Below are 17,085 nucleotides of genomic sequence, written 5' to 3'. Positions count from 1 at the left end.
GCATTAGGCATGATACAATGTATTTATTACCTTTGACTATTCACATTTTAAAAAATTATCGTATAGTAACAATAATAGTAGTTGTAATGTTGATAAATCGAAAATTTGTAATTGTACACTTCATTCGTCTGTTTGATAGCCTTAAAAATATTTAATAAGACAATGATATTCTAATAAACAGATATGTTATATCCATACGAAACAACAGAAAAAAGTGTGCTGCGCCGGGGACCGTTTATTTTAGTTTATTTTTAAATTTCGTTAAAAGTAAAAAGGATAGCTCGATAAAAACCATCTTCACTTTTTGCGCGTTAATAACATATCTGTTTACTGCAACATCATTGTAATAAGACTATTGTAATGTGCATATGTAAGTTTGACTTACAAATTACATTAATTACATATTATGTTTAAAAATCCACACACTGGTGCATTGAATACCGCACTCCAATTGATCTCTTTTTTTATATACATATGGCTTTTATTTGTGCCAAAGAGGCACAGATTATTTCGCCAATGTCACGTGCGAGATATCTCATTTTCCCGCGCTGACAACTCAAGATGACAGATGCTTAAATACACAGATAATATATATTCATATAAAACATAATTGTAATTAATATGTTACTAGATCAAGATCAGAAACATTTTAGTGGTAAAATTTAAAATGAATTACTTTACTTTGTCATCAACAAACAATACTTATACCTAATACATAAAAAAAATATATTTCAAGGACAATATTTGGAGGTTATTGTACCACGCTATTACAATGCCAAAAATTTCATTTTCTTTGCATTGTTTTCCGTACCATCCTAACACGATAAATAAAAATATGAGTGTATTTATTTCGTCAAAATTGGTAAACATTTAACCTTCAGATTTGGAAAGCCAATCAAAGTCGAATGAACTAATTCGACAACAGCAAACAAGGGCTCCCAGTGGAGATAGACAACTAAACTAATTATTGTATAACTGCCACACTTGAGTTCTTAGTTTAAGTTATTATTTACTCTGTACATTGATTATTACTGCAGAGCCCCTGAGCATAGACTCTAACATACCCTTTTGCTAATCATAGACAATTTGATTTAGACGTAGAAAATTATCAATTACACAATACAAATATTATTTGACGACGACCTCTGTGGTCGAGTAATGTATAGGTTTACCGGTTTTCATGGGTACGTACCACCCACTTACCATGTATTATACTGCCAAGTAACAATACATAGTATTAATTTATTATTATTTATTATTATTCTATCTAAAAGGTGAGCTTTTTTTCTTTTTTTTATGTTTGTAATGTGCCAGTATTACTACAGACACAGCATCCCAACCTCGGACGTGGTCCATTGGCTATGTAAAGAATGGTAAATATTAATTATCATGAATTCACCTATTTGCTCATTTACTTAATAGCATTAAAATACATACATAAGCCTACTCATTTAATTTCATATTATATTGTTATGCAAAATCAGGTATCCATACTCAAAGTAAAACTTAGTTAGACTTTCTTGTAAACTTTGCTTTTCTACTACATGTACCACAGATTAAAATACAGGAAAGCAACGTCACCGACCCCATTGTAGCGCCATATTTTCCAAGTAGCGTTTTTGCGCGCTATTTAAATATGGAATTTTTAATATGATATTTTTCGGCAAATTGATATTGCTTATTATAATGCAATAGATAGATATAGATAAACATTATCGAGCCAAAACTTTAAACTCCATACTCATTTTAATATTCCTAGCTTCAACTTCAAATAGTATAATTCGGAATTTAGGCGTAAGATATTTTAAGACATAGATAAGATGGCAACATTATCTGTTGTTTTTTTTTTGCATTCGGATAAAGATGCGCATACGAACAGCCTTATATTTTTAACTCGTCGAACTATCTAGTCACTCGATATTGAACTGACAACTTACATCATTGCAACGATAAATCAAATACGAGTCAGTGATTGCATCTGAGATTAATATCATATCACTTTTGCGTTTTCAAAATAATGTACATAACAAATACTTATCTCAGCACAATCAATTGATATGTAATTACAAAACGAATATATTGAGGATTTTTTAAATTAATCTATGGCGAGCCCAAGGGTTAACGTTTCGACACGTACGTTCTCAATCCTTCACACCCTGTACTTTAAATAGTTGACTAGTGGGTCTCATTAATGGGATTGAATGAATGGGTGAGAAAATATGCGTATATTCAAAAGTTTTGTAGTAATTTCCAAACCTATGACAAGTTTTATTTTAATTTAATTTCTTTATAAACTGCAAGGCACTCATGTACATTTTACGTTTTCATTTATTTTTCTTGCACGACCGTAATACTGCTTTCTATCCTGCCAGTAACTTTTTTCTGCACTCTAAAATTATATATTTTTTAAATCGTAACAATTTATAAAATTGTAACCAAGAACCATTTTTAATTACCGCACATCTACGACTGGAAACGAGACCATAACCGATTTTTATGTGCACCTACCGTCCCATAACCACTGGGACAAAAATCTACTTACGCTATTAATATGTAAGATTCTTCTTATTATATTTCTTTAGATTTCCATATCGTAATCCGTTGATATAAATTGTGTCCTTAAAGGATATAAAGTTCGTATATTCAATGATTATAGTAGTATTGTGAGTTTAATTATTATTAGTATTGTGAGTATTTGATGACGCAACACAATGCAACAACGACATTACACCGGAATTAGATAAGCCTGCGTATAGTAAAATAGGAAATATGAGTTATGAATAATAATGTACACAAGCAACATTAGAAATTGAGTGAAATTCTGCGAAAAAATATAATGGGAAACAATTAGTTATAATGAATACCTCGATAAGTATTAAGAATGTTTGTTATTATCAAAATCTACCCATATCATCATTACACAGTATAAAACAAAGTCGCTTACCGCTGTCTGTCCCTATGTATGCTCTTACTCATAAAAGGTAGAGTGTTTCGACAGGAAGGTTTTTGCATATAATACATGGACAATAGAAAGAAACACTGATAATTTTAGAATTTTCTAATGTGATGTCATAAATAAACAAATTCGGTAATATATTTTGGTATCAGTAGTTGAGAAGCCGGGTCGGGTCACTAGTAATTAATAATTTCATTCGTCAATCGTCACTGTGACGTTTTGTCATTATTTATTTGCAACAAGTCACGAACTCGACATAATCGTCAAAATAATTGTTGTTATCAATCAAATTATAATTCGTTTATCGGCCGTGATATCCCCGTGATTTGAAGACGAGACTCCAAAACAAAACACAAAACCTGTATGTGATTGAGGGACTATCACGTGTTCTCACGTTGGAGAAGCGTGATTAAGCGTTTTTAATCTTCTTCTCAAGATGTAGAATAGACTTTATTAGACCAAAGATACATTCACAAGGTTCAATTAATGTTTTTCTATCTTTACATAGTATAAAACTAAGTCGCTTACCGATGTCTATCCCTATGCATGCTTAGATCTTTAAAATTAGGCATCGGATTTTGAAGCGTTTTTTTTTAATAGGTAGAGTGATTCAAGAGTAAGGTTTTTGTATATAACACTAGGATAATATGGTAAATAAACTCTGACAATTTAAGTTTCTAATGTATATTTAGAATCAGAGCATTGCGACCGTGTGACGTCGCGGTTGGTGGCTAGTATACTAATATTTCTTTTGTTTCTTTTTTTTATAGTCGGGCAGATTTGTAAATGGAACCCCAAAAGGTCACTATTCTCCATAGACATTGTCCCCCACACTACCAATCTTAGTAGCTTCAGATATATTCCTTGTTATAGTTTACATGAGACCCCATTAAGCTCGCCTTGTACTGGCAGAGACATTTCCTGGATAAACGCATTCCCCACGTGATTTTTATCTGAGATTCTCCACGGTACCCAAGATGTCTAGAGCGCTAGTACACCGGAGTAATATTTATTTTAAATACCTAGAAGAACTGTCAAGAAAGTCAGTAGTTACTCGTGTACACCATATTTATTACATGTTATGTCAGTGTCCTAGAAATAAATTAAAATTAAGTTTAATTTTTAATATAATCTGGTATTTAATAATATGCCTGTTTTTAATTTAACAATCAAATTTATTAACATAAGAATTAATAACATCAAATGCTTAAATACATATATACAAATATGAACTAAAACTAGTTGCTGTATTAATCTTGACCGCGTGGAATGGTGGCAAGAATGCTAGCAGCATTTCCCCTTTGAATCGCAATTCCGATCCTCTGGGCAAAAAACGAACCAGCCCTCCTGTCACTAGTGGAGGCAATGAGGCGAGGTGTTATACTTTTGATGAAGCTTTTTGTACCACTACTCCAAGGGTCAAGCGTTTCGACGGCAAATGGATTTTAGTAAATATTCTTAATGGGTCAGATTAAAAATATCGCACATATGTTATAATAATGTACCTATATTTAAGTTTATTTCATAAAAATCAATGAATTATAACTTCTGAAGATAAAATAATTATCATTTTAAAATCCTGAATATAGTCCATAAAATTTTACTCGTTGAGAATTACTTTTTCTCACGCTACATTTCGATAACATTTTTAAATCAGTAAAATTATTATATTGTTTTATATTACGACATAAATTTGCGTTTTTGTATTACGTCACAGTAGGTATTCCGGTAGATTCGAGGATTATCATGCGATCTTTATGGCTAGATAAGAGCGAAATTAAATTATAAATTAAAAACATTCCTAGATAACAACGAATTGATTTATTGTCATTTTACATATTTAATCATTTCATATAGATCAGATATAGCTTTTTAAAGATTTTGTATTTGCTTGGATAAATTAAAGTAAAGTAACAGCCTGTAAATTTCCTCTTCCATTAAGGAGAGGGTTCGGAACATACTCCACCACGCTGTTCCAATGCGGGTTGGTGGAATGCACATGTGGCAGAATTTCGATGAAATTAGACACATGCAGGTTTCCCTACGTAGTTTTCCTTCACCGCCCAGTACGAGATGAATTATAAACACAAATTAAAGAAAACAAATTAAGCTGTAATGATAGTCTCCCACGAATCTTAAGTTTCACTGAAACCTCAGTGGCTTTTTGTTGCTGTTATTGTTTTGATATGTGTAATTTTGTAAATTGTTTAAACGTAAATAAAAAAAAAATCTTAGGTTAGGTAATCCTTGGAACACCATATATTCATATGACTTCGAAACTATCTCAGATCAATCCGAGATTCTAGGTTTCGCGAGAACATAGGAAGGTCAATGAAATGTACCGGCCAAGTACACATCGTGCTCTCACACTGAGAGTTCCGATCAAACTTTGGTGTTATCAACTCAAGATACAAATCAAGAGGTCGACAAGTAATATGTCATAGTAATAGAAATTACTTCCTTATTTATTTTTGTTCGAATATATCAAATACTAGCGACCCGTCCCGGCTATACTTATATGGACTAAATATGCTACAACAACAGCCTGTAAATTTCCACTGCTGGGCTAAAGGCCTCCTCTCCCTTTGAGGAGAAGGTTTGGAACATTTTCCACCACGCTGTTCCAATGCGGGTTGGTGGAATACACATGTGGCAGAATTTCCATGAAGTTTGTCACATGCAGGTTTCCTCACGATGTTTTAATATTAATAATAATAAATTTATAATTTAATATGCTACAGAATTTCTTTATGTACGACTCCACATTAGAAACTTCTAAAATGATCAGTGTTTCTTTACTATATTGTTCATGCATTATATACAAAAACCTTCCTCTCGATTCACTGTGTCTATTAAAAAAAACCACATTAAAATCAGTTGCGTAAATTTAAAGATCTAGAAGTACATAGGGACAGACAGCGGTAAGCGACTCTGTTTAATACTATGTAATCATAATTATGATTTTCGACTGTCAGCCATCACTCAATGGCCTAGAGCCGTATGATAAAAATAGTATTGAATGGCTTTCTACTGTAATGAGCACCATTAACACTGGTACCAAACGTTGAAGGTTTATTCATTTATACCACCAATAATAATCAAATCTAAATAGTACAGAACTGTAACAACCTCTAAATTTCCCACTGCTGGGCTAAGGCCTCCTCTCCGATTAAGGAGAGGGTTTGGAACATATTCCACTACGCTGTTCCAATGCGAGTTGGAATGCACATGTGGCAGAATTTCGATGAAATTAGACACATGCAGGTTTCTTCACTATGTTTTCCTTCACCGCCGAGCACGAGATGAATTATAAACACAAATTAAGCACATATATTAAGTGGTGTTTGCCTGGGATTAAACCCGAAATCATCGATGAAGAGGCACGCGTTCTAACCACTGGGCCACCTCAGCTCTTAAAACCTAAATATTTCAATGGAAATCAAATACCATATTACTTATGTTAAATGTCCGATGAGTTAGCACTGATTTCTAAAATACAGTTTAATCTAGTTTAGAAATCAGGGATCCAAAAGTGTACAATCATTGTAGTAAGATATAAATGAATAAATGAATAAATAAATAAATATACAAATTAACTCCTGTTACATAACAATTAATTGGAGTTACTCTGAAATACAAAAATTAACAACAAATCATTTTATTGATACATGATTGATTAAACAATCGACTCAGAAAGTATAATATATTAAGTGTTACTAGACAAAGGTTTACCTAGTCAGGTGAGATGGCCCAGTGGTTAGAACGCGTACATCTTACCCGATAATTGCGGGTTCAAACCCAGGCAAGCACCTCGGAATTATCATATGCTTAACTTTTGTATATAATTCATCTGTGTTGAAAGAAATCTGCATAAGCCTAATTTCAACGAAATTCTGCCACATGTGAATCTCCTCCTTATCTCCTTCTTCAACATACTTATTGGACTAGCTTGGTGAAATATACTCCTAACCTTCTCAGCAAAAAGAGAGAGGAGGCCTTAACCCAGTAGCGGGAAATTTATAGGCTGTTACTATATAGACACTGCTTCACTATTTCGTTAATTCTTTCTTCATCCATCATCAATAGTTTCAATTAGAAAGGAGTCCAAGAGTTATGTAACTATTCAATCATTTATTGGCAATACTTTAAATATAATCTCATATTGAAATATGCATTTATTCAATATTTTCCTTATACACGTCAACGGATTGCTTTACAACGCCGCTATCACACCTCTAAGCGATTTAACAAGTACATAAGTGAATCCACGGTATTATTTATAATACCAGACGTGTTGCTTTATATTATGCACAGATAAAACTTATTGTTATCGATGGCTTGTTATTATATATTATATAAGAATTGTTTACATTATAAGTTTATTTAAATTTAGAAGAAGATCAAAATTACATTACAAATCATAACTTATGTACATACGACTGTATACGACCGCTAGCAGTCTTTTAATTCATTACAATTCCAATTGTTTTGACGAATGATTAACCCAGTTCGTAGAACACTGAAACGACTGTAAATTTCCTATTGCTGGGCTAAGGCCTTCTCTCCCATTTTTAGACAGATTTTTTAACATTAAATTCAAATCCAATGCGGGTTAGTGGAATGTACATGTGCCAGAATTTTGATGAATTTCGTAGAACACTGAAGTTGTTAATTTTTTTACGGTTATTACTATGCCTTTATAAACTAAGTGTATATAGACGGCGGATTCAGTTATTTTTTATTTTGCGACAAGCAGCAATAATAAGTATTGTTGTGTTTCCTTTTGAAAAGTGAGCAAGCCTAAATACAAGCTTATCATTTCAGAACCCATAAACAGTGGCGCCATAAGCCCTAAATGGCCTAACTACATTTATCCGCCTGCCTGCACATTTTATCAAAAATGAAATAAAATTTAATACAAACAAACAACAATTATACATAATTTATGTATAAATATTAATTAGGCGATTGCACAATATTAACAAATTGCAAAATACCTAACACGTATTTCATTGTTTATCAAAATGACATTCCAAAGAGGCGTCCAATTAAAAAAAAGAATAGAAAAAGCAATCGCACATATTACTTTAATTTTCAAAAATTATAAATTTGTTATCTCTTTATTTTTAACGTACCAATCTCTAAATATCGCTCTGCTATGCCTCCCCATTGTGTACGCTACCCAATGTGGGTAGACATGTTGAACCAAATTATGCACATGAAGTATTCTTAGACATTTTCTGCCTCGCAAAACCACTTTGTGGAACCAGCTTTCGCTGGCGGTTTTCCGAACCGACACATGTCGTGTCGGTTCGGAAAACCTTCAAGAAAAGAGCGTACTCCTTTCTTAAAGGCCGGCAACGCACCTGCAAGCCCCCTGGTGTTGCAGATGTCCATGGGCGGTGGTAGTCACTATCCATCAGGTGAGCCTCCTGCTCGTTTGTCACCTATGTCATTAAAAAGTATGTGGAGGTACAAGTTTTGGTTTGAACAGTAATCATTCATAATCATAGCATTTCAATCTTTGGCCAATCTTGGCTCGTATATTCACATGTTCAAATTTAACCCAGACAATGAAATTAATTAGACAAAAACATTAAAATTAAAATTTATCGTAGTCAAATTAAATTTAGGTGAGAAAAATAAGTGAATCATTTCACGAAAGCAAATCCTCATTCGGTTCTTAGGATAATACATTTAAATATACCAACAGATAAAACAAAAATAATATTTATTTCTGTTCAATGACAGCTGTCAATAAAAAAACGCGGGAGGGTAACAATCTTTAAAGTCGCCACGCAATCACCATGCGTTCAGCATCAACACTGATCGCGTGCTGTGCTTATCATCCTAGATAAGTAAGATTTTCGGTGCTTTTCATGATCTTAAGCCTTTTAACTTAGACGTAGATTTCTAAAGGTTTTGAAGCACTTTAGTGTTAAATTTAGACACAATCAATTTTTTTATCTCAATAGTCAATGCATTGTTATTTTGCTGTGGATTCCAGGTGTTTTGCACAAGGACGTTGATAAAAATGCTTTCTTTCTATATTTAAATTCTTGCACTTCCTGACATTTTTTTTTAAAATATTTTCTATGATTTGAGGCTACCATGGCATACAAGATAAATAATGTATATGGACGTGACTAAAAATTAAAGTCTAAGATTGGACCCACACATAATTTTATATGTAGATAAGTAAAGTAAAGATAGCCTGTAAAAATTAGTAGTAAATATGTCCGCAGCTTTGCCTGCGTGCAATTCAGCTCGTGACAAAAGAATTAATTAATGAAATAAAATATAGTCTATGACTTCTGAATATAATTTAAAATTCGTTTATCGATTACAGACAAACAAATCTTTCCTCCTTATAACATTAATAGATAATATAGATAAGTTCCAAATTCAAATAAAGATAAATATGTGTTACCAGCCTTTCTTAATTGATATTTTTTACCTTTATTAAGTATGACATCATATTAACTTTATTTAGTACTTGTCGTATTATGTCCACAGCAACTAAAGGCTATTTATAGAAATTAATAACAATTATACAGATAGCCATCGTCTGAGTACTAAGACACTATAATCGTATAAAGACCTCTTTTATTTTCGTTATCTGGTCCGAGAGATCAAAACCCAAAACACTCCTTGTTGAGGTCATCACTATTTATGTTTTTCTTATATTTGAAATTTTAGACTTGTTTCCGAAATTAACAAAATAATATATAAAAAAGGAGTAAAGTAACAGCTTGTTATAATATATTTCACTGCTGGACTAAGTATCATTTTAGGAAGAAGGTGGGAAGGTTATAATAAATAATAAATACTTAAATAAATATGAGACAACATCACATACATTACTCTTATCCCAATGTAAGCACTTGTGTTATGGAAAATCAGAAGTAACGACGGTACCACAAACACCCAAACCCAAGACAACATAGAAAACAAATGATAATCTACATTGACTCGGCTGGGACTCGCACCCAGGACACACCACTCGACCACGAAGGTCGTCAAAGATAGAAGAAGAGGTTATGTTATTCTATTTATTATTATTATCAATGATATACTGCATATGCCTTTAAGATAATGGCACGCTTATAATTTTTTCGTTTTCACGTATTTGGCATTGGAAATAAATTTAGCACCGGTAGACTTACAGGTGCGTCGCCAATCTTTGCCCGTCACGACCACGCAGGGTATCATTGAAAATCAGGGTTGGGTTCTTGCAACCCAACTTGGAAGCTGAATGATATACCTTTTAGGATAGTTTAGTTATTATTGTTTTGTTTTGTTGTTTCTTTTGTAGATTAAGTTAGTCAGTAGTTATAATTAGTTAATGTTTTTATTTTTATTTTTGTTGTTTTTCTTCCATTTAATTTTTTATACTTTTTATTCTTTTTATTGTGTCTCGTGTCCTAATAAACATTTCTTTCTTCCTTACTTTGAATATTTAAGACATGAGTGGGCTTTTTTTTAAAGTTGATCTTACTTACTTTAAATTTAGTCTATTTTGAAATGCAAAATCTACCACCGGTGTTAATTAAACTCCTCGGTCGGCGTAATTTGGGTGGTTCGGTTACAAGATTACTTCTAATAGGCTTTTTCTTGTGATTTTAATTGTAAGAATTATTTAAAATTAAATATTACATACATTATAATGGATAACAGACGGGTATCTGCCATCTTGTAAATTAATCTTTATTACATTTTTATTTAGTCTGGTAACACTAACTTAGACAGATGTTCGTAATGGCGGGAATACTTATTTATTATTGTATGTTTTTCATTCTGCAACGAGTATAACGATACTTATACTTTTACGAGAAATTCTAAAAAGCGTTTTGGTTTTGATTTAAGACCAAGTTATTTTATAATACTTAACCGTATTGGATTACCAGCTTTTTGGCAGATCGGAGCATCAAGGTCGTTGTCGACGGTGCATGCTCTGACTTAAAATTCGTCAATGCTGGTGTTCCACAAGGCTGCGTTCTATCACCCACTCTGTTTCTTCTGCATATCAATGATTTGTTGCAAATCGGGAACATTCATTGCTATGCAGACGACAGTACCGTTGACACCTTTTACACCGGCCGCGCTAATATTTCTCGGGAAAACGTCGAAGAGAACCGGAACAAACTTGTGTCTGAAATCGAGTCTTCGTTAAACGAAGTCTCGAATTGGGGCCGGCTAAATCTAGTCCATTTCAACCCCAAAAAGACGCAAGTTTGCGCGTTAACCGCTAAAAAACACCATTTGTCGTATCTCCACGATTTGAGAACATTCCGATAGCCGCTACAGGTAGTATCGGAATACTTGGCGTTGATATTTCGAGCCTCGTTCAGTTCCGCGGTCAATTGGAAGGCAAAGCCAAATTGGCTTCAAAAAAGCTGGGCGTGCTCAGCAAGGCGAGACAGTATTTCACGTCGGCCCATCGCCTAAAACTTTACAAGGCGCAAATTCGGCCTCACATGGAGTACTGCTCTCACCTCTGGGCGGGTGCTCCCCAGTACCAGCTCCTTCCATTTGATCGCATCCAACGTAGAGCGGCTCGAGTTATCGACTCGTACTCATTATTTTTATATTCCAGAATACAGGGTGGGTAAGCCGGTGTAAAGGGCAGAAGGTACAAATCTTTGTTACCAAGATTCCAAGCGAAATATTTCTACCAGTGCCATGTTTTATTGGCGGTGGGTACCTGTAAACGTCAGTTGACCACACTGATCAAACAATAAGCTAAGTAATTGTAAACCTCTTTAGGCGTTTACTTTTCTAGAAACTGTTTGTCTTACCCAATAATAATAATAAGCATTTATTTTAGACCTTCAGAATCCATACACAAATAAAACAATTAACGTGTTAGTATCAAAAATATAATATTAAATTAAAATTTGAATTCGTGTTACATTTAAATAATTTAGAATTAATTAAAACTAACCAATGAAAAAGTAAATAACAAAGAATTTACGGCCTCCAGTGAGACCACCGTTCTAAAAATAGTCCTAAAGAATATCATCATTACATACTATAAAACAAAGTCACTTACTTCTGTCTATCCCTATGTATGCTTATCTATAAAATCACGCAAAAGATTTCGATGTGGTTTTTTTTAATAGAGTATATGGAGGGGAAGATCTTTGTATTTATAATACATGAACAATATAGTTAACAAACACTGATAATAATAGAAGTGTAATGTAATGACGTAAATAAACAAATTCTCTACTATATTTATATAGGTATTGCACCCGTGCGAAGTCTGGTCGGGTTGATAGTATTGTATAAAAAAATTAGAGTCCGACTGAAACTGGTTTTCCGGCCGAAACCGAAACCGAATATTCGGCCGTTGCTTCAGTTTTGGCCGAAACCGAAACCGAAACACAGCGGCCGCCAAAGCGTTGCCGCGAGAAACGAAGTTAGATGAGCGTGCACGACAACTACCGAAATCAGTTTCGGTTTCGGCCCATTTTAGCTGAAACCGATACTGCCGCCGAAATTTGATTTATGGCCGAAACTCGGCCGAAACCGAAACCGATACTTCGGTCAGACACTAAAAAAATGCTTTAAATTACTTTAATATAATTATGAAAAGCGAAGAATCGTTGCAAATCAGTTAATGCCCTTTATTATCGTTTATTTAGTCTTGATATAATATTCGATTAAATTGCATTCACCACATCGATATTGGCTTGACAGGTGGCAATACAAGTCAAGTTATTAATATCATGTGTTGCCTAGACGATTATAATCGTTTTACTTGTAATCGTAAATAACGTAATAGCCTATTTGACAATAAAAAAAATTGTAAATTATTGTAATCAGTGTATATTATGAGTTTAAAAATGGTTATATATACTAACGAAAGTTGAAAATAATACTTAATTTATTCAAAAATCTATAAATTAAAATTGCTTTTTTTCAAACGTATGTCACGTGACACAAAACGCTCCTGATTGGCTTATGATGAAGTCACTTTCTTGTAAACTATACTTTTCTACTATATGTACCACAGATTGAAATACAGTAAAGTGACGTCACCGACCCCATTGCAGTGCCATATTGCCCAAGTAGCTTTTTGCGCGCTATTTAAATATGGAATGTTTAAAACGATATTGTTTTCGGCAAATATGTACTAGAAATAAATAACACAACTTTTACTGGGTTCCTTAACTTCTTATAAATAATATTAAATGGATTTTAAAAACCAGTTAAATAGCCTATTGTATATCATCATAATAACATAAATCCAATCTTATTTACACACAGGCTCGTATAAGGGCAAGACAACTAGGAATTCAGCCAGATGCCTCCTCAAGAAAGGTCCAATATTAATAATTTCTAAAACAAATGACCAACTCAGTTCCGAGAAGAAAGCTCATATTATCTAAGATCAAAGAGCAGAGTCGGATTTAAAGGTCTGGAGGCCCCCGGGCCACAAAGCAGTGGGGGCCCTAGACAAACAGAAGCGTAAACAACCTAATAATTATATTATCATGAATTAATTACGTTTTCATTCCAATCACTAAGCTGTGATTTATTTACTTGTATCGTTAACTTTTAAAATATTTAAAAATAACATAATTATAATTTGACTATATCTAGGTATTTGTTAACTTGCTGAAAAATGTGGCCCCCAATAATGTGGAGGCCCCAGGGCAGTTGCCCCGGTTGCCCTCTCCTAAATACGGCCCTGTCAAGGAGGTCGTAAATAATTTTATTTGTTTTAATTATTCAAAACGCTGAGTAATTAGGACTTTGGTGCCTAAGTCCCAGAAACAAGAATCTCGTAAATGCGGGTCTGTATATGTATTATTTTACCAATAATCGTATTATATTAATATTGTATTAAAAATATCTAATTTCAACTGCCCAGATATCTGTCAGTGTCAATAATTGATTGTGTTTATTATTTGTATACAACAATTACATATTATATTATTAACGATAGTCCGTGTACAGCGACATCTATATATTAAGGCTCCAAAATGTTATGTCACGTAGTGTTGCCACTCCTCGCTAGATGGCGTTGTAGTTAATAGATGAAAATAGTGCCATCTGTTATCATTAAAGCGAAACTTATGTATCAGGTAAATTTTAGAAAACAAATTAACTGTAACAAAATTATTGAGCTGACTGGACAAGTAGGAAGATATCAGTACGTATATTTTTACAAAAAATGTATTACCAAAAAGTATTTAAAACTATTATACCTCAAATAATTTAAAACATAAGATACAACCCAAATAACATACGTTATGAATGATTTTTGCTTCATAATGCATAGGTACCATATGAACACTGCTTTTTTAAATATAAGCTCATCATTCCATTTCCAATAAAAAACATTACATTTAAAAAACAACAAAAAGAAAACAAAACACTGTCCATTCACAACAAACTCTTAAGAGAAAAATTGTCAATAAATAACGTCAAAATTTTGACATTTCAATATAATCAAACAGGTCGACATATACATAACGAGGTACTTACCGAATATTTCACAGCACTGTAAACACACACAAGATAATCCGTACATAGCCACTAGTAAAAGAAAGGGCGCCAGGAGTATTAGGAAATCCATCTTAAGGGATAATTAATAAGACTAAACGAATGTGTTTTCAATGTAACGTTATCGAAATATCGCCACGGAACTGATAGTACTATCTGTTACTCATGACAGATTTGATAATAAATTAATTAATACTAATAGTATTCTTGTGGTTAGATAGATTTTTTTTCGAGAATCGTCAACCGACAGACGTGAGAGTTGCAACGAATGTCTGACTCTTGACGATTTTAATAAACTTAATTTGTAGGCCTTGCTTTTATGCTACATGGTAAGTGATCACCACCGCTCATAAACATTTTTCCTGTTAGAAATATAACCATTACTGCGCTGTGACCTAAGATTTTATATCCTTAAGACTCCAAATATATTAGCTCATTACACCTTCAAACCGGAACACAGCATATTCAGTTGTAATATTTACCAGAAGATTAAGAGATTAATGATTTGAACCAACTTATCTTGAACTCTCTCACGAAGAAAAGACTAACTACTAATTACCTAATGGAAATATTACTGTAATGATGCAAGAAGTTAATATACAAACGTATTAACTTGAAAACTATTCTACAAGCTTCGTATTAAGAATAATACAGTAAGAAGGAAAAAATTAAAAAGCAGTAATCTTATTGCAACCAGTTACACCATTACCTTGAAAGACTAGCTGTAAATTTTCAGTGGAATCCTAACAAGAAGACTAGAATGTACTCGATTGAAAAATTAGATAACTGACGTTGATACTGGCTGATTATAATTTCGGTGTGGTATTTGACATTCGTTTGAAAAAGATACGCCTTTGTCTTTGTTAATTAATTTAAAAAAAAAAACAGATTAAATAATATTCTTGGATATAGATGATATTGGCGAAGCGGTATTGGCGATGTACGTGTAAGATTTATATCAGACGTCGGATTAAATTGTCTTGTAGACAATTTTATCAATTAATCGTTCTAAACATGTGTGTGAGAAATCAGTATATACACAAACACACACACGCACACAGTTACAAACATTCAGTTCCAGATTCTTCAAAACAAATGTCAGTTTAGGATTTTCAAAAATCGAACACCAAAACAATATCTATTAACAATAATAAATGTGTTGGGACAAACATTGGCCAACTTTGGGAATTAAGATTTGATGTTCTTTATAGTTACCCTAGCTCTCTTTCAAACCAAGACCCAATATTACTAAGCATTCACCAATTGGAACAATATATTAGTTAAAGGTTAGGTATTAAAATGTACTTACCGAATATCTTCAAAACAAGTCTTCCCATCACAATGTCACACATTTGTAGATAAATGAAAATAACTAGCAATGTCATGAGAATAAACATTATATAACTGAAGTCCTTAATACCCAGAAACATGATTATTTTATTAAAAAACGAACGTCTTTTTCAATCAAATTCGAAAGAAATCAATTTCTTTAAAAACACAAAATGTAATTTCAAATATATCTATATTATACATATACGAAAAACACTCTTATTCAAACACTATAAAGTCTATTATCTTTTGTATAAGTTTAAACAAAAGAAAATGCCTCGTCTAACCGAGATAAGTTTGTGTATCGAAATGAAACTATTATAGGGATTATTTGAAGTGTGAATATTTTTATAAATTAAGCAAAAATGTATCTTAAAGCTTAAAGAATAAGATGAATAATATCGAAACGATACTTTAAGATAATCTGATAATTCTTATCTATTATAGGATGATGGTAACCAATACAAATTGACCTATCTATGACATCGATGGCTGTGAAAATTTAATGAAACATTTTTAAATATATCGAAAGGTAAGGATCATTTTATCTGGACATTATTTTGACAAGGTTAAATTCGACTAGCTTGTATTTCTTTGTCCAATCAAAAATTTCAATAATGTCGTAATGTCAACTTTAATTCATATGGAATGTTCCCACTTTATTTAAGATCGAGATGGCCCAGTGTTAAGAACACGTGCATCTTAACCGATAATTTCGGGTTCAAACCCAGGCAAGCACCGCTGATTCATGTGCTTAATTTGTCTTTATAATTCATCTCGTGCTCGGCGGTGAAGGAAAACATCGTGAGGAAACCTACATTTGTCTAATTTCATAGAAATTCTGCCACATCTGTATTCCACCAAAGCGCATTGGAGTTTCGTGGTAGAATATGTTCCGAAGCTTCTCATCAAAAGGGAGAGGAAGCTTTAGTCCAGCAGTGGGGAATTTACAGGCTGTTATTGTTGTTCCCATTTTCGGGTGATCTTAAGGAAATATTGAAAGGCTGTTCCAAAACATATTTGGATTATTTAAAAAAAAAATTCAGTAGTATGATTAAATCAAAATTGAGTTCATTAAAACTTATTAGAATGGTTTTATTCAAAAACAGAAATAATTATTTGAATATTGTGGGTTACTTATGTTATGATTGTTTAACTTCTATGGACGATGATAATACAACCGATCTTTTTGGAATACTTTAAAAAAAAAACGGTCGTTTCCAAAACCGATAGCAATTCGTACCTAATTAACGGTAACGATTCGTACCTTCACGCACAAAAAGTCA

The 17,085-nt window shown here is 32.9% G+C and overlaps 1 protein-coding gene across 1 annotated transcript in view; it reads right to left on the bottom strand.

Moving 5' to 3' along the window:
• Positions 1–14,558, bottom strand: part of LOC124539344 — a 71,880-nt gene extending 57,322 nt beyond the window's left edge. Inside the window, exon 1 of the mRNA XM_047116714.1 lies at positions 14,453–14,558. Within this exon, the coding sequence (XP_046972670.1) occupies positions 14,453–14,543 (91 nt within the window). The 5' untranslated portion in view covers positions 14,544–14,558. The remainder of the gene's footprint in view (positions 1–14,452) is intronic.
• Positions 14,559–17,085: the final 2,527 nt, after the last annotated feature.

Source organism: Vanessa cardui, chromosome 22, assembly GCF_905220365.1.
Source record: "Vanessa cardui chromosome 22, ilVanCard2.1, whole genome shotgun sequence".
NCBI classification, from domain to species: Eukaryota; Metazoa; Arthropoda; class Insecta; order Lepidoptera; family Nymphalidae; genus Vanessa; species Vanessa cardui.
Note: the sequence above shows the minus strand (reverse complement) of the source record. Positions and strands in the feature narration are given on the sequence as shown.